Consider the following 19,981-nt stretch of genomic DNA (forward strand, 5'->3'; position numbering starts at 1 on the left):
TTTGCACTTTTTTACGGTGTACGAAGTGAGCATGGCAAACAAGTTGAACGAACATAGATATATTTCACTTTTCACAATTTTACTATAACTATCAACTCTCATAACAATTTGTACATCAATTATTCTCCACATCTGAGTCGAAAAAAATGTATTTTAAACATAAGTAATGACAAAATGGATCAAGTTAATTCTTGTACAAGCAGAAATCTCCAAAAAACAACAACCTGATTACAGGAACATGGAAACTTCCTGCTCCAGGAAGTATGAGAAGTGCATCACTTTCTTTACAGCTTTCATCCAGTCTAATTTATCAAAATTCAAAAGAAATAGCTACAAAGATGTTAAGTCGGCAGCCGCTCAGCACAATGACAAAGGAAATAAAAATACCCAGCAAAATGGGGGAAACGATGATATGTTTACCACTCTCGAGTGCTCTTCCCAAGCTCCTTCGCAGTAACAAAGCAAACTGAAATAAGCTTACCAGTCACCATGATGACAATTGCACATTCTGGATGTTGGCAATGTGAACCTTGATATGCCAGTAGCACCATAGAAGGGCGACAGAAACATGTAAGCACCATATATACTGCGAAATAGATCAGGAAAGCAAATAATTCTCTACCCAAAAAACCAGCATCTCCTCCTTTCAGCAAAAAACAGAATGCCGGTTTGCGCTATCATGATTTTATTGTCCACAAGAAATTCATCTGTATAAAAATAACGATTTTGGTAACTACCTGAGAAGACCATATTTTCTCAACTCGCAACCTGAACAGCCTCAGCTTCTCCATCGCTGTAATCAGCCCAGGACTTCGGCTTTTCAGTGAAGCTCGAATCATCTTGAGCATCTTTCGGAGCTGCTGGGTCCTCTTGAGCACCTTTCAGTGCGGTTGCGTCATCTTCTGTGCTTTCAGAAGCTACGGTTTGGTCAGGCTCCACTTCACCGTCTTCACTCTCCACTTGGTTGTTCTTGTTCATCTCCTCCTTGTTCTGGTTTTCACTACCAGTTTCAACATCAATTCCACTAGGTGTATCTTTTCCATCAGGACTGGTCTGGCTACTTTCAGAAACTTGTGGGGATGCAGTCATGGGTGATTCAACAATATTATCTGGAGAGGATGGACGCTCATGTGGTGATGCTTGAATACTACCATCGTTTGGAGATACTGAATGGCCATTAGGACTCCGAGATTGACCTGGGACAAACTCTGCTGCATGAGGATTCATCACTTTAGGGGATGTGCTTAACTCTGGAAGAACTTCACCACTTGGCAAGACAGGTTTGCTACGAGGCACCCGGTGTCCTGATCTGTTGAAGCCTCCAGCTAGACGTGGACCATAAGGGACCCTTGCAGTTGCTGATTGGTGAGGGTGCTTACGGAGAGGGATTGATAACATTGGGGGCACATTGGCTGGTGATGGCAGTAGTCCTCCATGTTCCCTGAAACTTGGTACGGCCATCGAACCAAAAGCTGGCACAGTGGATGGACTGAATGGAGCAGCGGCAGCAGAAAGCTTACTGGTTGTCTCTTTGGCACCTTCTGGTGAATCATTCTTTTCACTTCCAGATGGTGAAGATTTCTCATTTTCGCCTCCACTAGACAGCTGTTCTTGAGTATCCTCTCCTGGATCTATTTCATCGTCGTTGGATGAAGAACCATTTGCCTCAGTCAGCGTTGGTGCTTCTTCATTTGTTCCATTGGCCTCAGCTTGAGTTGCTAATGGTTGGTTCTTCTCTATAGATATATCTGCTGAATCTGAGGCCTTCTCATCTTCATTTGATACTACCAAAATATTGGTTTGCTCATTATCAGACTTGGAAGATTTCGGTTCACCTGTTGCTACTTCTGAAATATTATCCTCTGGTGACGCTTGGATTGCTCCATTTTTCTCTTCAGAAGGGCGACCATTGCTTTCTTTTGGAGCTCTCGAACTTTCAAGATTGGTACCTGGATCAGTTGTATCTTTTTCCTCATTCAATGCTTTGATAAGAGTTCCTGGTGCAGCTATTGCCACTTCCTTGTATGACAGTGACTTCCTTACTGTTTGACTCACAATTGGTGCTGCAGACAATATTACCTTGGCAGCTGCTTGTGTGGTGGGTAGGCTTGCTGTCATGGGGTTAGGATTGGGAGAATTCTCCCCACTGTTTGATGAGATTGCTAGGTTGCCTGCCTTGGAATTGAAGCTTGAACTCTTCGCCAATTTCTTCGCAAGAGGGCTAGAAGCTGCAGTCTCATTAGGTGAAACTCGAGGGGAAGAGAAGCTGGATGAAGCCCTGCCTTTGTATCTTCCATTCTCACTATTGCTTAACAAATTTGTATTGATCTTTGCCAGATTTGGCCTCCTCACATTTGCACCAGGTTTGCGGTTCCCTGTGGATCTTCCCTTTGGAACAGCTTCTTGCCACCCCTCATCAGATCTGCACTCTTCAGTAAAATCATTTTGAGGCATGTCAATCACAGTGTTACTTGGTACTTCGTTTTTCTGCTCCACTTTCACATGATGAGCAAAGGTTCCATTCTCTTTGACTTCTGAGTTTTCCTTCACAGTTAATGAATGATCATTTTTAGGTGGAGGGCTCCTTTGATCTTCATCATCGGCTATTTCAGATTGGTTCTGCCCAGTACGACCTTTGATCTATGGTTCATAATGACATGTATGAGGATGAGCACTAGAGAAGTAAAAATGCATATGGAAAGGTCCAGAAGATGAGCATACCTTAGCACGGGCTTGTTTCTTTTGCATTTCCTTAACCTTGAGCTCATCATCTGGATTGATATAATCTAGAAGATCTGATACACTGACAGAAGGAAAATATATGATCCATACTTAACAAGTATAGAATAATCCAAATCAGATCACTGTGTTTATACAAAAGATAATTGTTTATCCTAGTTTACTCTCTTTCTTTTGCACTGCGTCCGACCTAATACTGATAAAGGTAGTACTTCCAAGTTTGGAGCGAGCATCACTTCTATTAATTCATGTTGACAATTAGATACTGCTTATGCATTCGGAAATCAAATAAAGGCTCACTCCTAACTTTTGCCCTCTCTTTAGTGAAAATATTTAGCAATCACAAGCCATTATGTCGTTTACCTCAGATGGCCTCTGCTTGCTATTGAAGCATCAGGCTTTGGAGTACCGTTGCGTGCTGCTTCCTGCTGCTCTAGTGCCTTGGACTCAAAGTATTCCAGCCAAGCAGCAGCATCCTGTGGAAAATATGAGACATCAGATTACATTGTTGCGACGAGAAAGGCAGACTATTAACAGAGACTGGTGACCAAGTGAAAGAATTCATCATCAGGAAGCAGTTTTTTACCTGTGTTCGAAGATCTTCTGATCCAAGCTTTGCTTGAAGTATTCGTAGAGTGGTTTTTTCATGTTGGACACTCAAAGAGTATGCTTCCATTAAAGACAAAGCAATAGCGATAGCATGATAACTAGCAGCCGTCTGTCAATAATGAATTGTGATATGTGTTAAACTTGTCAGCAGGTAGCCAGGTACTGGTGTATGTGGCAGAATGTAGCACATAGTCACACTGAAACACAAGGAGAGGCTGAGTTGCATGCCTGTATGTGATCAACACCAAGCAAACGCTGGTTGCATTTAAGCGCCTCATGCAGGTAACGGAGTGCGACATGAACATTACCCAACCCTTCTTCCATCATTGCCACATTGATGTAAGTTGCAGCAGTATTAGGGTGAGACGGGCCACATGTCAGATGCAAAAGATATAGGGCTCGATTTACATACCTGCAATATAGAAATCAGAACATAGTGCAGATGATGCAAAACAAAAAGGACTAAATAAATATTTATAGTATAGGTAACTTGCAGAAACAAACCACAATCCCATTACTAATCATGCAACTTCAGTAAATGAAAGCATGCACTTACTTTAGAGCCAACTCCGTATGTTGTAAGCGATAGTAGAAAACAGCAAGATCTCCATAACTTTTCATAGTATCTGGGTGATCAAGTCCAAGTTCCCTCTCATTGATATCCAAAGCCTTCTGTTGATAGATAGTTGCCTGATCCAAAGAGCATCAAGATTTATAATTCCAGCCATCAGAACGTAGCACAATAGAGTATATCATAAAAATAACAAAGTTTATATGCAATATGCATAAAAAAAGCCAAACATGTGACATGTGCATGATAGCTCCCCGTATCTTTGGTGAGCAACATTACTGCAATTTTCACACTAAGCAGCTTACAAGATACACACTCCACATGATCATCACATTTCATCATTGCCCAAAGTAATTCTGCACTGTTCCAATTATAACACAAAAATTGTCTAGAATCCCAACACAGTCCCTTGAACTAACAATATTTGCACAGAAGCTAAAGATTATGCAATTTTAACTAAACAGTGTTACTGAATACTGTGATAGAGAACTACCCAAAAGTCCCAAAAAGAAGATACCTGGTTGAAGTCACCAGTATGATAAAGCACTACTGCCAAAAGGCTGTAAGCTCCTGCGGTCATTCTGTGATAAGGACCACAAACAGCAACCAGTTTTGCAAGAGCCTGCACCATCATATACAACCATGCGCAGATTGTATGAAGTGATTGCAGTAGTGTTCAGGAAACTATAGCATATAGATGGAATAGTAAGACCGGGACTTTGTACCTTTGTGCCGTAACTAACTGCATCCTCAAGTTTTCCTTTGTCCAGGAAAGTCTTGGATGATTCCAACAGGGTGCGACCATCCGCTGAAGAGCATGCAACATGCTGCAAATAAATGATCAAGGTTAATAGCCATAAATATTTATGCATTTCTCAGTCGATTTCAGTTTTCAAAATTTTAAAAATTTACCTTGTAGATAGGAATAATACTGATGATATCTGACTTTCTGAATGGATGTGGCACAGTATCCATTTCATAGTCTTTGGTAACTAGCTCAAGTCCTACCTATTCAAATCATGGTTCCAGAGTGAACGGTCATAATCAGAATGGTAAACCTAAAAATGAAAGGTAAGAACATCTAAACTATTACCTTATGGCAGAGACCACGGAGAATGGCATACTTTCTTAGATCAAGGCAATATTCATCTTTCCACACGGAACCAAATCTCTTTACTAGAAAAACCTCCAACCACTTCTGCCTGAGATTATGATCCTCTACACACTTGCCATCATTATTTTCTTCTGGAGATGGTCCCAGCAAGATATTTAAACATGACGCAACCGCTTCAGCCATGTCATTTATATCATCAACAGCTGCAATAACAGCCCGAATTATGTGCTTACATGCTCGAACTACCATCTCGTGTATACACAGTGACTGTATATGTGGGAGCTTATCAGAAAGCTCGACCTGAAACACAGAAAAATAAACAAGTACTTCAGTTCTGATGTTTAAAGATGCTTTCATGTCTTTTATGGATCCAAATAAATGAAGATTTTTTTGAGCAAAATAAACAAGTACTTCAGTGACTGTATATGTGGGAACTTGATAGAACTATGTAGTATGTACCACTTGTCCCAGTGAGCGCATTTGAAGGCCCCTAGTGTGCATAAAATCTGTTAATGTCCTTCCATCAACAGGGGAAAGCTCGAGTGAGCCAAAGTCTGCTACCTGATAACACATAGAGATGACAGTGAATTAGAGTGCCACCCAGAATACATATTTGTGATAGCTGCACGATGAATACAATATATTACCAATTTTGGCAGGGCAGTATCATCATAATATTTGTGTGCCATCTCAATCAATTCATCAGGGGACTGCGTAGAAAAACACTGAATCGTAAAGCATATTGTAAAAGTAAAAAATAGGATGAGCATGTTGAGAAATGTAAATGCCACAGTACCATAACAATCTGGTGCCTATAGCAACACAACAATCACCAACAAATGGGCAAAGTCTTCACTATAGATGATATGGCTAACATGGTAAACTCTAGCATTAATAAAGGTAGGACTAACTGTCCTTAGAAATATAATTCATGATTGATCCAACTGTAGTGATAGTTGAATCACAGGAAGGCCACCAGTGAACTAATCCAATTTTTTGTTTAATATCTACTTGATGTGTTGTTGGTTGGAGAAGTGGGTTCCAGCACAGATTAGTTCATTTCGCCTTATTACATTCAAGAAATCTCCAATGCAAACATGATGAGGGGAAAACCTTAGCATGAAGTCCAGTTTCAGATTCTCTTAGTCTTTCAAAAGCAGCTTTTGATAGCAATCTTTGAAGAATAGCCCCTTTATCCTCTGTGCTGGCAGCGTTGTCTGTATGTGCATCATTTGTTGGTAAAGTACTTTCTTTTGCGGATGTACTCTTCCCACTCTTGTCATCTGTCTTCTTCTTGATCTCCTTCAGCTGACCAAATTGTTTTCCCAGGCCCTTTACTGTAGGAACATCCTTAGTCTCATCACTTTTCTTAGCATCGGTCTTCTCAGAGCTTTGATTCTGTAGGTGTTGTACCCAGCATGCACCAAGCTCCCATCTGATTGGTCTTGTTTCTCTTGGAGCCTCATCTTCAAGCTTCTGCAGACTATCTGTCATTATTTTCCGGACAAAATTTGCAGTAGTCCCACTCTCTTCAGGATCAGAACTCTGCAATCGCTGAACTCCTGATGACTGAGCACATGATTTCTGAAGCAGCATCCTTAAGCTGAAAGGGAAATGTGATTATGGTGGTTTTATGTAACCAATACAATGGTAACAGCAGCAAAAAAAAGATCAAGTGCACAGAGCTGAAGTAAATTACTTGGGATTGATTTGGGTGAACTCATTCTGTCAAGTAAGCAGAAGAAAATGTACCTATATCACGTTGAAGTTACCAATACTAACCTGTTAACATTCAGAGCATTGCTACCTCCCTCAGGTTGGTCTTCGATGTGAATGTCCTGCTGTGCCGGAACAACAGTTGTCAATTGAGTGTCAAGTGGAACTTGGACAACAGCTGTATATCCACAATGCTTCACAATAACCACACCAAGAGTAGCAGTATCCTGTAAACCAGTAGAAGTACTTCACTGATTAACATGAAAATGAATAGAAGTAAATTGCAACAACCAGTATCAAAGAAAAGCTCTTACCTGCACTGTAGCACTCTCATCAGCAGTGATGCCCTTCAATAAGTTCCTCTTAGCCAGGTCATCAAAAGATATTCCTGGAGCCTGACTCCCATCTAACTTAACATCTAACTTAGAACTTGCATCCGCTTTGTCCTTTGTCACAGTTATTTTCATATCCCCAATTTGTTGTGTCTGCAAAACTGGACTTGTTGTGGAATTCGTTTGTTCATGTGAATTGGGGACCATTTGCTGGATAACTGCAATAGCTTTAAGGACGCCAACATCTACAAACAAACTATGGAGTAGGAAAGCCTTTCTGTCTCGGACTTGCCTCTCCTCAGCTGTTTTACAAGGCATTGCGGCAAGGATGGCAAATTCTTTCGCCCATGGTCTATGGTCATGTTTTCCATCTCTTCCCTGACCACCACCATTGCCACCCCAAGTTTCATCTTCAGTTGGAAGAGGTGGGAACACCGATGGCAAATCAGCAACAACGGGGGGAACGACCCAAGTGTTTGACCGGAATCCATAAGGAAGATTTCCAAACTGGAAAAAAAACCCGACAGTTTCAATCTCCAAATTGCAGTTTTGAATTCATGATTATACATGCAATCAAACATATTGAACAATATATCCTTGTGTGAAATGAAGTTAGCTTTGAACTAAATATTGGTTTCCAGATTTTGAAATCGATCAAACAGCAAAGCACGTCTGACTTTATTTTCTTTGCTAGAAACCAAGCATTAGCGAAATCTCACCTTGTTGTGCTCAACAAAAGCCTTCATTAGAGCCTTGTAAGCCTGAAAATCGGAAACACGTTACCATAACAATGAACAACCATTCATTAGAAATAAGAAAATCAAGCTCGACATCTTACTTACCCCCTCAAATCCACGGTTCGTCTGCTGCAACAACCCAACGAGGGAGTGGCTGATGAGTGCTCGCTTCCCTGATGGATAGAATCCAGCTCGGGATGCCACAATCGTTACCGGCTTCCCGTTACAAACTCTCACCTACATACCGACAATCTAGAGAAGTTAGCAAACAGTAACTGCAGTTGAAATTACAACTAACCTGAAAACTTAGCACCATTTGCGATGGTGGACTATACTGAATTGCTCATGGCTACAGTTTTCGTATAAATGGGCTAAATATGATGGTACATTTTATTGCAATCAAAATAATATTTCACATTAACTAATCTCAACTCATATTTGCACCGTTACATCATCGAATCAATTATTCCCTCCGTCCAACAAAAGATGTCTCAACTTTGACCAAATTTGAATGCATCTATACACTAAGTCATGTTTAGATACATCCAAATTTTGACATCTTTTGTTGGACGGAGGGAGTAGAATAATTAAACCTGTCCTCAAAATTAGTAGAAACCTCACATCGATCTGGAAGAAGTCGTCCTCTCTCTTGTCGTCGACGAATGGGCGCGTCGACCTCCTAATGTCTGTAACCGATCACATTTACAATCCAAAGGCAAGCAAATTTTATTTTCCAAATACAACCGACAGTAACCTAGCCATTTCTGTACCAATGTGCTTCGAAATACAAAAATACAAAAACAATAAATAGCACTTACAATGCAGAGGCGGAGAGAGGTGAGAGAAGGAGAAGAAGTCGTAGAACTCCCCCAGCTTCGGCGGCGGGTACATGGGCTCCTCGCCGCCGCCGCCGGCGGGCGACCCAGGATTGGCGACCTTGTCGGCTTCGGCGACCGCGGCAGCGGCCGCATCGGTGGCGGGCTTCTGCTCGGGTTTCTTGACCCCGAAAGCGGTGGTGCACGCGACGACATCGAGGAGCCGCCGGACGTGCGCGACGGCGAGCTCCTCCGTGTACTCCTCTGCGCCATGGACGAGGCGGAGAGCAGGGGGTTAGTGCTGCATTTTGCGTTTCAGTCCTCCATCTTAGACGCTATTCGCGAGTTGGTCTTTTACCTTCGACGATGCTGAGGTGGCAGGGCTTCAGGGACGCGATTTCCACCGTGTCCTTGAGCTGGGCCCCACGGACCTGCAAGAAAAGCAAGTACAGGCTGTCAGCGAGAGCGCGAATCTCGAGGCCAATACGAGCCGTCCGGATCTTTTCACTGTGACCGTGAGTACCTCGTGGAACAGGGAGAAGCTGGTGAGGTGGCAGGTGTCCACATGGACGGCCAGGAGCTTCCGGACGTCGAGGATCCTGTCCGTCGATATGCCCTGAAACAGATGCATTGGTCAGTGCTCACTCAGTACAGAAGTAGAAATCAGTGCGGAGCCTCGGGAGGTCCTTTCCTGGACTCAAATTGGCAAAGTTTGAACCCTTCAATTTATCTGTAGCTTAGTTTGGCGAAATTGAAGTAAGTTTGCTCAGTACTCGTTCATATTAATTGACGCGGATTTAGTACAAACTCGTACTGGTAGTACTATTGAATGAAGCCATGAAGAGAGTATTAGTTGCACACACACGATCAATGGTGGTCTAGGTTACTACTAGAAGAGGCATATAGCCTGCACGAGTGCACGGACACGCTGCAGAAGACAAGAAAAAATGGGATACGATGGAAAAAAGCAAATGAGAAAATGTCAATTTAATTGGATCCCGTACTAAAAACCCTCATGCAGGAACGGAAGGAGAGGAAGCTAGAGCTAGTTAGATGGATAAGGCGATGCCTCGTCTATCTCACCTTGAGCGTGAGGTGTGTGTAGTCCGGCGTCTCCACGGTGACGTCCAGCACGGTGGGCAGAACTGCATCAGTTCAGTTTCACATGCACAAGAAAGAAAAACCTCTCAGGTTAAGCACCAGGTATATATAGCATCTGGTGGTAATCCGCAGTTAACAGCAGCTAGCTAGCTGATTGTACATAGTACAGAACAAAACAAAACAAGCAATTGCTCCATTCCATTAAACGAGAACCACTTGGCGGAGATTGAAAATTCGACGAATTTTATCGCCCTCTGAACTCGAAGCTCTGCAAAATTCATAGAAACATAGAAATTCTGCAGAGGGAGAATTTGCGCCGGGCCGCACCTTTCTCTTCCTTCTTCTTCTTGTCGCCCTTGGCCTTGGGCTTGGCCTTCCCCGCCTTGGGCGCCATAGCACCACGCTGATTGCTTATCTACAGCCTCGCAAATTCTACCTTGAATTCCAAGCGAATTGAGAATTCAAAAGGCAGTGCAGCTCCAGGCCTCCGGCTACCTTGCTCTTGGCATTGCGGGTGAGGCAGAGCTATAGCTCATGTGCTTAGCGAGAGGAGATAGCGAACGAGCGAGAGGTGGCTAGAGAGAGGATAAGGTGATATATAGGAGAGCACCTAGCTAGCTAGCTGAGCTGAGCTGAGCTGCGCAGCTTCTACTGTCCTGGCCGGCTCTGAAGCCTGAAGGGTTCCTTGGTTGCAGAGTGGGGAAGAGGACAAGAGCAGCAAAGATAGTGATTATGAATAGTGGATGGAATGTTATAACAAAATCGATGATAAGAAGAAAATAAGAGGAATAGTCGATGGAAAATGTTGTGGTGGTGAGCAGAGGGGGTGCTCTGTTCTGCCGGGTCAGATTGAGTTTTTTTTTAAAGCAATCATATATTTCATTAGACAATCCGTTTACAAAGATAATACATGCTTGTCAATCAACTTTGCACAAGTTACTCCGCACGAAATAAAATTACAATTCCACCGTTCGAGAAACTTGTGCCTTGCTGAACCATCGTCCAGCCTCGTCCTCTGCCAGCACCATGGTAACGCCGGAAAATTAGGCAAACAACCTCCATATCCAGATCTGGGAGAGCACCTTCGCATACAAGAATGCTTTTCGAGCCGATGAACCGGACCGTCGCAAGTGACAAGACCGAAACTTTGTGGCACGTCGGCCAGGGAACTTCCCCGTGGTCACCAGATCTCGACGTCATCATCTTCATCCAACGCAGTCGAAGAAGAGAAACAACGCCGCATGCCGTCATCCGAACGCCCAACTGCAAGACAATAAACACAACTATAGCAGACGACATGGCCGCCACCAACGAGAGTGCCAACTAGCGACCACAGGACACGAATCTTGACGGATCCAGAGAACAGTAAGATGACCAGGCTACCTGTCCCTTGACGCCACCGACTAGAGCGACGCCAAGATAGAGGAAAAGCAGAGGCAAATTATTCTGACGCGACGTCGTCTCCTCCATAGAAGTAACGTCCCAAGAAAACACAAGGCCAATCCTAACTATAGGCCGGAGCACCGGGATCCACACCCCCTCACGTCGCCTGAGCGGCGGACGGAGGAGGCAAGGACCGGCGGCTGGATGTTGTAATTTGGAGGCAGAGATCGCCGCCTTCTCGCAACGGTTCCTGGAATCCTGGGTTGAGTTGTGAGTTCTGCGTGGTGTTTTGGACTGTTTTAATAAAAGTACTGTAAGCAGTTTAGCTTTACCAATGCAAGGACGTTTATCTGCGGGTTGTTAAAAATTGCTGATAAAAAAATTACTCCGTATATGTTTTTATTTTATTTTATTGAGAGGCGATTACCTGAACAACTTTTTACGGTACAGAAGTACCCACCTGCACTGTTTTTTCCTTCCTTCCACGACGGCGCCTACCGGGCTCTAGAACACGGGCGAGATAAAATAAATTCCTCTTTTACCAGCCGCAGAAATGTTTGGCCGAGAAAAGAGACGGTGCCAGAATTATGTATTTTGTGTGAGTGCGAGTGTTCTCTAGCAGTTTTGTCGCAGCGAGCGTGCCAAGTGTTCTCTAGCCGTTCTGGGCTTCTCTGAAGCTCCAAGCAGAATTGCTACCACCACCACGTAGTACACTACTGACGAACTGTGCAGATGGATGATTAAGTAAAGAGGCTGTATTGATAGAGCGCCATGAAGACGGATCCGGTTAATGGAGCAGAGGCAGAGCAGAAGCAGACGGATCCGGTTAATGGAGCAGAAGCAGAGGGAGAGGGAGGGGAGCCCCAGCTGCAGTGCGGTTGCGCGAGCGTGTGCACGAGCGAACAAGCAGCGTGTGGAGACCAGGAGAGCGACGGGTGGAGGAGTTTGGCGGCATTCCGGGCGTGAACCAATGGCCAGAGGCAGCCCCCTCATCTCGTCACCCGCAGCCTCTCCCCATCGCAGCCAATCTCGTGCGTCCTCCGCGCCCGCGCGTCCTATCTGCAACGCGGCCAGTAGGCCACGAGGACGAGTGCGCTCTTCGGGCTATCCCCCGCCCCTTCCTCCACCACCCATTTCTGACCGCGCAGGTCGGCGGCGACGCGACGCCAGGTGGGGGGTTCTTTTGTTTCATCTTGGGTTGCGCTTGCGCCCACAGGTTAAATCGACGCCGGTGGTCATGGCAGGGCTGCTTCAGTCAAGTCAGTAACGGGAAGTAGGCACCAGTACCATTGTACCGTCACGGCAGCGCGTGATTTCTGAATTCTTACTCCGTCTCACGTTCTGGTATACGGTACGACGTTCGTCGCATGCCGAGGTTTTTACCGACGGTAGTTTTTCAAGGACTGCCTGCCTCGCAGCCGCGTGAGTACAGACTATAGAGGGAGCGAGCGCGGACGGTCTGCGCCGTATCAAAAGCTTCCAGAGAGCCAGGTGAGACGTTCGATCTCGTCCACTCGAGTTCAGATCAGTCATCAGGATTACAGGCATGGCGTCCTGTTTTTGGAACTGCATGCGTGGTATGCGTAGAGCTGTAGACCCTGTGCAAAAATAAGGTACACAACCACACACATGATTTGGAGTCTCGCAGCTTTATGGGCCTCGCTTCCCCTTCGGTTTGGGCCACAAATCTAGAGGAGCTGGCTCGCAGTCTTATGGGCCTCTCCCCTTCGTTTTGGGCCACAAATCTCTGGGCTGCCCAAATCCACCAGTACATGCTCTGGTTTCTGGAAGCCTCGCACGATCTTTGTCCCTTGGTGCTCCCCAGCGGCACACTGGCGTCATCAGATCAGCGTGTGGCCGACGCAGACTATTCTTCTTCTTCACCCAGCCCACCCGGATCCTCAGTTGTACGCGCACCTACCACTCTCACACACTCTCACACACACAAAGCGTGAGATCCGAGCGAGAGAGGAAGAGAGGCGATGGCGACAGAGCTGACGGCGGCGCAGCTGCGGGCGTACGACGGGAGCGACGCCTCCAAGCCGATCTACGTCTCCATCCGCGGCAAGGTCTACGACGTCACCACGGGCCGCGGCTTCTACGGCCCCGGGGGCGACTACGCGCTCTTCGCCGGCCGCGAGGCCAGCCGCGCGCTCGCCAAGATGTCCAAGGACAGCGCCGACGTCTCCGGCGACCTCTCGGGCCTCTCCGACAAAGAGCTCGGCGTCCTCGCCGACTGGGAGACCAAGTTCCAGGCCAAGTACCCCGTCGTTGCCAGCCTCAAGTGAAAATCGAGATCGGCCACCAAATGCCTCCACCACACCCTCTCTCCCGCCCGTCAATTAGTACTGTATGGTGTCCTCTGCGGTCAACTCTATCATGCCATGTGTATCTTACTGCTACTCCCTGCCCCTGCGTATGCCGGTGTCGGGGATTCATGTGTGTGCTTGCTTACTGTCTGCCTAATTAGTTATCCGATCATAATAATAATTGAGGGTGTGTTTGGCAACAACTGGTGAATGGAAATACTGGGATCAGTTATAGAGTACTGAAGTTAGTGGTATTGATAATCTCCGATTGGTTCCAACTTTGATTGGTTGTTCTAAGGCTTGACTGAAGTAGTAGCATCCCTGTATGCAAGCAGTCTGCTGAATGTGCCCAGCCTCCCGTGTATAAATCCAATGGTGCTTGTTATAAACAGACTCGTTTTAGTATTATGTTTGGCCTGGCACTTATGTTCTGCAGATACGTTAGTCGATGACATAGTCAGCTCAAATAGTCTCCCAGCTGGTGGTTTTGGGGGGAAAGCATGTCCGTGCAGTGTAGTTGTCTCTGACCGATTGTTGGAATATGATAGCTTTAGAAGGTTTGAGGTTCTTGTTTATTTTTGGTGTTTCAAATGCTTTCGCACTTTGGACAATTCACTGGGATGAACAAGGATTTATTTGCATTCGGTTGTTTATAGTTTAGAGTTTCTGAAGGCCTCTGCAGCCAATAATTATTTGAACATAGGTACTACTGTACCTGTGCTAGGCACCATTCTGACCACTGGATGAATAAGTCATATTGGATGATTCTAATTGCCGGCGTGCTACTTCTTTCATCTTTCATCAACAGATTCTGGAGATTCTTTTGTGTTTATTCAGCGTCTAATATCTGACTGTTGTTAGTGGTATTGTATATGTAAAAAGGCGTCAGATTGAGCTCTTTTACTGTACCTTCAAATGAATATGATCCCTGTATTTCAGTCAATCCGATGGATGTCTGATGGACGAAAACATTATGATATTTAGAACTCAAAAGGTTCATGTATTGACGAAGAAATGTGTTGTTTATGAATGCTCCTTTCGAATTTTCGATGTTCTGGAGATGCTACATCATAATTTCTAAACTTTTCCACAGCCAGCTTTCTTGTGAATGTCCTGAAATAGTTTGGAAAACTGGCAATCAGGGCCACTTCAGAGTGGTGCTGTTTATAGTTTCTATTTCTTTTATGTGAGGGATCGTGAGGCAGGTAGATACATACCTTGTCAATTGGAGTGCTGGTGATGTTCAGTCCAATTGAAAAAAAAAAGGATACCATGTCCATTAGAGTGCTGGTGATGTTCATTCCAGTGGAAAAGAAAATAGGATATCCAGGGAAATGGCGTGGGAGCAGAGAAATGCTATCCGGAATTGCATCAAGTTCTACTTTTAGGGTTAGCCGTGAAGATAGATTTAAACGCAAAATGAACCTCGTGTTTCTAAAATACCTCTTGCAGATGAGAGATGTTGGGCTCACCTCAAGTGGAGGATTTGGACTTGGCTTTCCTATGCTGACAGGTAGCGGCGGAGATAGAAATTGGTATGGCATGCACGTGAAATCTTATAAGAATTGAAAACATAGGTTTGAGATAGAAAAGCCGTTTGGAACGCAGGAACAAAAATTGTAGGAACAATGAATGTGAGTTGCTTCATGTGTGAAAAAATGAGCTCAAGATGGATGGTTCCTTTCTATGAAATCACATTGTAGCAACAACGTTCCATAGGAATGCACATTTTCCTATCTTTCGTTCCAAATGGTTCAAAGGAATATATCCATGTACAATTCTTTTCTTACAAAACTCCTATAATAATCCTTGGTTTCAAACGACCCCTAACTTAGAGCAGAGCGATTATGCTATATCAAAGAAAACTTAAGAAGTGGTAATTAAGGAGGAGACACCTCAGGCCAAACTTAAAAGTACCATAATTTACCAAAGGAAAATTTTCAAGCCCCAGACCATGGGTCTTGTCTCCGCCTCTGCTGACAAGTGCTGTACTCCTGATCACCTTTCTTTTGCGGGTAAGACCGTAAGACTCCCGATCACTTGGAGTGCTATCACCTCCCCTTTAATGCCCCATGCTCCCATTGCTCTCATGAGCTTGAAACATTTGAGCATCTATTGAAGAAATGTATCTTTCCAAAGGATTGTTTTCTTTTTGCTGAAATGGCCCTCTCGTCGACACCATTGGCAACCTGACCCCCATTTGAACGGATCACCAAAAATGCCCTAGCAGAAAGACCAGCTTTTCATGCACGTCTTTTTTTGCCCTGGGACTGGGATGGCAGAAGGACCTTGTCGTCATCGAAAACAACATAAAGGTTTGGTGTGAGCTCCACATTTTTTGGGCCTCCTTTCACCGACTAGGGTGGCAAAAAAGTTAGGGAATATTGGACCGCACCGGAAAGCAAATCAGGAAATCCTTGTGAAAAATTTGGCTTCATGCACAATGTCGTTTCTGTTTGGCCAGTTGGCGCGAAGGCGCTGGCGTGCGACAGCACACGGCCTGCCTCACCTTCCATAGGCTGACACAACCTTTCCCGCCATTCGAAGTGGTGAGAAGATCGGTGCGCAATTTGAAAATGGCGCCAAACTTTTTCTGCCGTTTTGGTTGACAACAAGCGACAGGTGTCGATTTGTGGGCTTTCCACCCTGCCATTTTTGGCTATTTGTTTCGGAAGAGGTCATTTTGGTCAATTCGTCTCAGCAGTGCAAGAAGAGTCACGAAACAAGAAAAGGCGTCAGCAAACATGTAAATCGGCCGATTCTAGAGCATGCCAATTCCAGCAAACCCAGGCACCTACCCTACTCACTGACAAGTTATCCCAACAAAAAGCAAGGGCTCCACACGTCTTCACCATAAGCTACTGACAGATGTCCCAGCCTACCTATCTGGACCACCGAAAGGCGGACCCCGCCAGTTTATCCACAACATATTCCCCGCGCCCGGTCACCGACAGGGTGGGTCCAACACGCATTCCCCACATGTCATCCGCACGCATCCGCAGAGCGCAGTCGAGGGAGCCCACCTATATCTGCGCCTTTCTCTGTCCCCAGGAGGAAGCAGGCGCCAGCCGTCGAAGCCAGCCCAAACCCCTTGCCTTGCCTACGCGCGCCCTCCTCGAGCGCTTCGTCCTCGCGATCTCGTCGATTTGGTCCGACCCCGCCTCCGCCTAGGCGGCGCTAGGGCTTCAAGGAGGTCCCCCCCATGGTGCAGCTCGCGGGCTCGCCGAGGAAGCGGCAGGCGGCGGCCGCCGCCGCCGCCGCCGAGAACGTGCCGCCGCTGGCTGGCGGCGTGAAGGTGGAGATGGGCGAGGGGTTCGGCGGCGGGAATGTCCCCGTTCTCAAGCGCGTCAGGGCGGCGCAGCAGCCATTGCCGACTCCGCAGGTAGATGGGATCCGGGGTTTTTGAGGAGGTATTGATTCCCGTACGTGACGGCGCGCGATTTTAGGGGGAGGGCGGGTTTGTTGTGTTCTAGTCGTTGGCGTAGGTTTTATTATTTATCTGCGTGACATGTGGAATGGAATTTGAATGGGGTTTATTCGTATGCTTTTGCTGCTGCAACCGTTCCGTGTCGCGCGGATTGGGTGCTCGTGCGGGGAAGAAGGTAGCTGCGTTCTTAGGCCTCGTTGCCATTGTTGTGGTGGGGAAATCCGAAATCGTGTCATCTTCCTTTGTTTGGTTTGGTGCCGCATTGGTCAGATGTTCAGTTCTCCAGGTGATAGATTGGGTCATCGGTACAGAGTTTAACGTTTTCACGTTTCATGATGACCTCTGCAAATATTACGTTCATTTTGTATGTTTTGACTGCTTAAAAGTTAAAGTCATGATTGGTTATCTTCAATATGGAGTGCAAGTCTGAGGCATGGTGTGTTGTGTCCTTTTCAAGTTTCTTTTGCTCCAATTTTGCAAACTCTGTGATAGGGTGCCTTTTGACTGTATAACATGAGAAATATGCATGTAATTCTTGACCTTAGTCTCTGTGTAAAATACTGCATGGCAGATCTACGAGTCTATTGGTGCAGTTAATTGCTAGGCATTGCTCAAGAACCAAAGATGCAGTCATACATTGGCAACTTGTATGGGTTCAATCCCCTTGGGGAACTCGTGGGGAAATTTGCGTATGTGCCTATGTGGGCTATGTTTTTGTAGACATTTTCATGCCCATGGTTCACTACCTGGCTTTAGTTTGGGTGGCGAGAAAGGAGAGGGCGTGAATGCATATGAAAACTAAAATAATACTAACTAAAATACTGTCTGAAAGTAATGAAATGCTAAAAACTCATGAACCAAACCTTTTTTGGACAGTCGCATTCATCAGTTGCTAGGTACTTTGGCACGCGTTATTGTTCTAAGGTGTTTGTGGAAATGTATTTCCGTGATTAATTAATCATTATTTTATTTGATTGAGTTATAGTTTGATCTGTTTGTTCATTTAGCAAGGCATATCCCTTTTATTATCAGTACTCTGAGTACAGGCATGCTGTTTTGCAGGACACATATAGCGATGTACTTGATGGACCTAGCCCATTAGGTCTGCGATTAAGAAAGAGCCCATCTCTGTTGGATCTTATTCAGACAAGCCTTTCAAAGGCAAAGTCTGCTCCAGGGCAATCTGCTACGGGCAATAGCATTTCTGGGCCTCCCATAAAGAAAGAGAGTAGAACTGGGGCTCTTACAGCTGGTGAACGATTGAAAGCCTCAAATTTTCCTGCAACTTTTCTGAAAATTGGTGCTTGGGAGGTAAGGACACCCTGTATGTACTATTATGGAATTAATAAGCATGTTGTTGGACTAGTACTTAGAAGTTCAACTAAAAGTCCTTAAATTAAGCAAAGTTGTGCTTTTTTGTAGTACACATCAGAGTATGAAGGTGATTTGGTGGCAAAATGCTACTATGCAAAGCATAAGATTGTCTGGGAAGTTATGGATTGTGGTCTGAAGAGCAAGATAGAAATTCAGTGGGCACATATTAGCGCTTTGAAGGCAACTTGCCCAGAGGAAGGATATGGAACCTTGGATCTGGTGGTAAGTTCCTCAAATTTCTTAACGCTTTTCTTCTGTACCATTATCCCCCCTGACATGCTTCCATTTCTTTTCTGAAGGTGTCCGAACCACCCATTTTCTTCAAAGAGACTGATCCTCAACCAAGAAAGCATACAATATGGCAGGCTGCATCAGATTTCACTGGTGGGCAAGCAAGCATGCACAGGTGAAGCACTAGTTCATTGTTTGATGTTCTGTCAAGCACAATACATAAAGTTCAGTCTTAAAATAGGAAGGTTGTGAGCTAACTATTTTGTCACTGGATTTATTGACCTTCATTGTGTTGCTAGTCCTGTATGTTGTTCTGGATACCAGCTTTGCAAACTAACTGTTAAAACGCTCTAAATGCAGGCGCCATATTTTGCAGTGCTCCCCAAGTTTGTTGAGCAGGCATTTTGAAAAGCTTGTTCAGTGTGATAAGCGATTAAATCAGTTGAGCCAACAGCCAGATATCATACTGGACTCACTTTTTGAACCTACAAGCTCTATATTTGAAAATCCAAATGAATGTGAAGCCCCTTCATCCAAGTTCACACCTCTTGGATCACCATGTGCTGTTTCTTCTGTGTCTAAGACGTATGGAGTGAATCATCTTATGTTGAAACAACCAGAGTTTTTTTCTCAGCCAGTAACCTTAGGTAAATTTATTTCTTGCCACGAGATTTGTCAGGCATCCATGCTATGCTATATAACCTTTCCAGTTTTCTCTAACAATAAGAGTTTTCTCGGGGGTTGGTGCTGCAGATGTCCCAACCAATGTTGTTGCTGAAGAACTAGAGAACCCCAATTGGTGTAATCTGGCAACGCCTGGCCTGAGATCATCCATGGATGGTCTGCTGAATCATCTAGGTAATTGCATAACAGAACAACAAGCTGCGGGAAATCCTCCATTACCCAACACTGAGGCGCCATCCAAAGAATTTCTGGACATTGCTCAGTGCCTTTTGAGCGACACACAGGGCCCACCATCTTCAGATGAGAAATATCTGATGGCAAGGGTGGACTCTCTTTACTCTTTGCTCGAGAAAGACACAGCTCCATCCACCATAAGCATGCCTGACCAGAATGGCGACATTGCTGTAGGTGAAATGAGTTTTGAGGAAGAACTCAGATCTTGTTTAGAAGATAAGGAACTCGGGCCAGCACCTGCTACGAAAACCGCAGATGTCACAGAACCGGCTGCCCTCTCGAGAAAGGATTCCTTCGAAGAGCTGCTGGAGAACCTCCCTCGCATAGCATCCATTTCACAGTACCTGTTCGACATAGAAGAGGATTCTGAGAACTCTGGTTCTCGTTCCTAGGATTAGAACATCCTCTGTAAAATTGTAGGAATCATCAGGAATAATAAGCCACCAGTCTGCATCTTCCGAGACCTGTTTTCCTCCCGCCCTCTGTAAATTCTTCAGTAGTTTTTTGTTTTTACTTTTACTAAAAAGAAGAAAAAACGATTAATTAGATTGCTTCAACAGCATTGCCTAGACTTGTTGACTAGATCATTTTGTTTGACCGAGGAA

General features: G+C 45.1%; 3 protein-coding genes across 6 annotated transcripts; 2 read left to right on the forward strand and 1 right to left on the reverse strand.

Moving 5' to 3' along the window:
- Positions 1-133: 133 nt before the first annotated feature.
- On the reverse strand, positions 134-10,418 carry LOC100825002 (protein TSS). 3 transcript variants are annotated; one of them, XM_010237606.3, is made up of 24 exons: positions 10,062-10,408; positions 9,717-9,778; positions 9,157-9,249; positions 8,992-9,064; positions 8,637-8,897; positions 8,440-8,504; positions 7,924-8,055; positions 7,801-7,842; positions 7,064-7,588; positions 6,816-6,976; positions 6,147-6,636; positions 5,681-5,743; positions 5,493-5,594; positions 5,013-5,333; positions 4,832-4,927; positions 4,645-4,746; positions 4,437-4,541; positions 3,905-4,038; positions 3,577-3,760; positions 3,326-3,457; positions 3,103-3,215; positions 2,722-2,803; positions 738-2,640; positions 152-586 (listed from the first exon to the last, which is right to left on the reverse strand). In XM_010237606.3, exons 1-23 carry the CDS (start codon positions 10,126-10,128, stop codon positions 757-759), a joined length of 5,289 nt encoding a protein of 1,762 aa, XP_010235908.1. In that variant the 5' UTR covers positions 10,129-10,408; the 3' UTR covers positions 152-586; positions 738-756. The 3 variants fall into 3 exon arrangements, with proteins under 3 accessions (XP_003570287.1, XP_010235908.1, XP_024317585.1); XM_003570239.4 differs by having other exon boundaries at positions 134-2,640; XM_024461817.1 differs by lacking the exon at positions 152-586 and having other exon boundaries at positions 2,515-2,640; positions 2,722-2,795; positions 10,062-10,418.
- A 2,526-nt stretch (positions 10,419-12,944) lies between these two features.
- LOC100825612 (probable steroid-binding protein 3) lies at positions 12,945-13,834 on the forward strand. The gene has a single exon (XM_003570241.4). It carries the CDS (start codon positions 13,100-13,102, stop codon positions 13,403-13,405), a length of 306 nt encoding a protein of 101 aa, XP_003570289.1. The 5' UTR covers positions 12,945-13,099; the 3' UTR covers positions 13,406-13,834.
- Positions 13,835-16,472: 2,638 nt separating this feature from the next.
- Positions 16,473-19,958, forward strand: LOC100824406. 2 transcript variants are annotated; one of them, XM_010237607.3, is made up of 6 exons: positions 16,473-16,808; positions 17,916-18,164; positions 18,276-18,449; positions 18,527-18,633; positions 18,819-19,105; positions 19,212-19,958. In XM_010237607.3, exons 1-6 carry the CDS (start codon positions 16,629-16,631, stop codon positions 19,766-19,768), a joined length of 1,554 nt encoding a protein of 517 aa, XP_010235909.2. In that variant the 5' UTR covers positions 16,473-16,628; the 3' UTR covers positions 19,769-19,958. The 2 variants fall into 2 exon arrangements, with proteins under 2 accessions (XP_010235909.2, XP_024317586.1); XM_024461818.1 differs by having other exon boundaries at positions 16,798-16,836.
- The last annotated feature ends 23 nt before the right edge of the window (positions 19,959-19,981 follow it).

The sequence above is a fragment of the Brachypodium distachyon genome, chromosome 3 (assembly GCF_000005505.3).
Source record: "Brachypodium distachyon strain Bd21 chromosome 3, Brachypodium_distachyon_v3.0, whole genome shotgun sequence".
NCBI classification, from domain to species: Eukaryota; Viridiplantae; Streptophyta; class Magnoliopsida; order Poales; family Poaceae; genus Brachypodium; species Brachypodium distachyon.

Coding starts and splice junctions, on each gene's coding strand:
- LOC100825002 (XM_003570239.4), bottom strand. CDS start 10,128: ATGGCGCCCAAGGCGGGGAAGGCCAAGCCCAAGGCCAAGGGCGACAAG. Junction 8,056..8,439: donor ACGACTTCTTCCAGATCGAT/GTGAGGTTTCTA, acceptor GTCGGTATGTAG/GTGAGAGTTTGTAACGGGAA. Junction 2,641..2,721: donor AGAAACAAGCCCGTGCTAAG/GTATGCTCATCT, acceptor TATGAACCATAG/ATCAAAGGTCGTACTGGGCA.
- LOC100825612 (XM_003570241.4), top strand. CDS start 13,100: ATGGCGACAGAGCTGACGGCGGCGCAGCTGCGGGCGTACGACGGGAGC.
- LOC100824406 (XM_010237607.3), top strand. CDS start 16,629: ATGGTGCAGCTCGCGGGCTCGCCGAGGAAGCGGCAGGCGGCGGCCGCC. Junction 16,809..17,915: donor AGCCATTGCCGACTCCGCAG/GTAGATGGGATC, acceptor GCTGTTTTGCAG/GACACATATAGCGATGTACT. Junction 18,450..18,526: donor ATGGAACCTTGGATCTGGTG/GTAAGTTCCTCA, acceptor TCTTTTCTGAAG/GTGTCCGAACCACCCATTTT.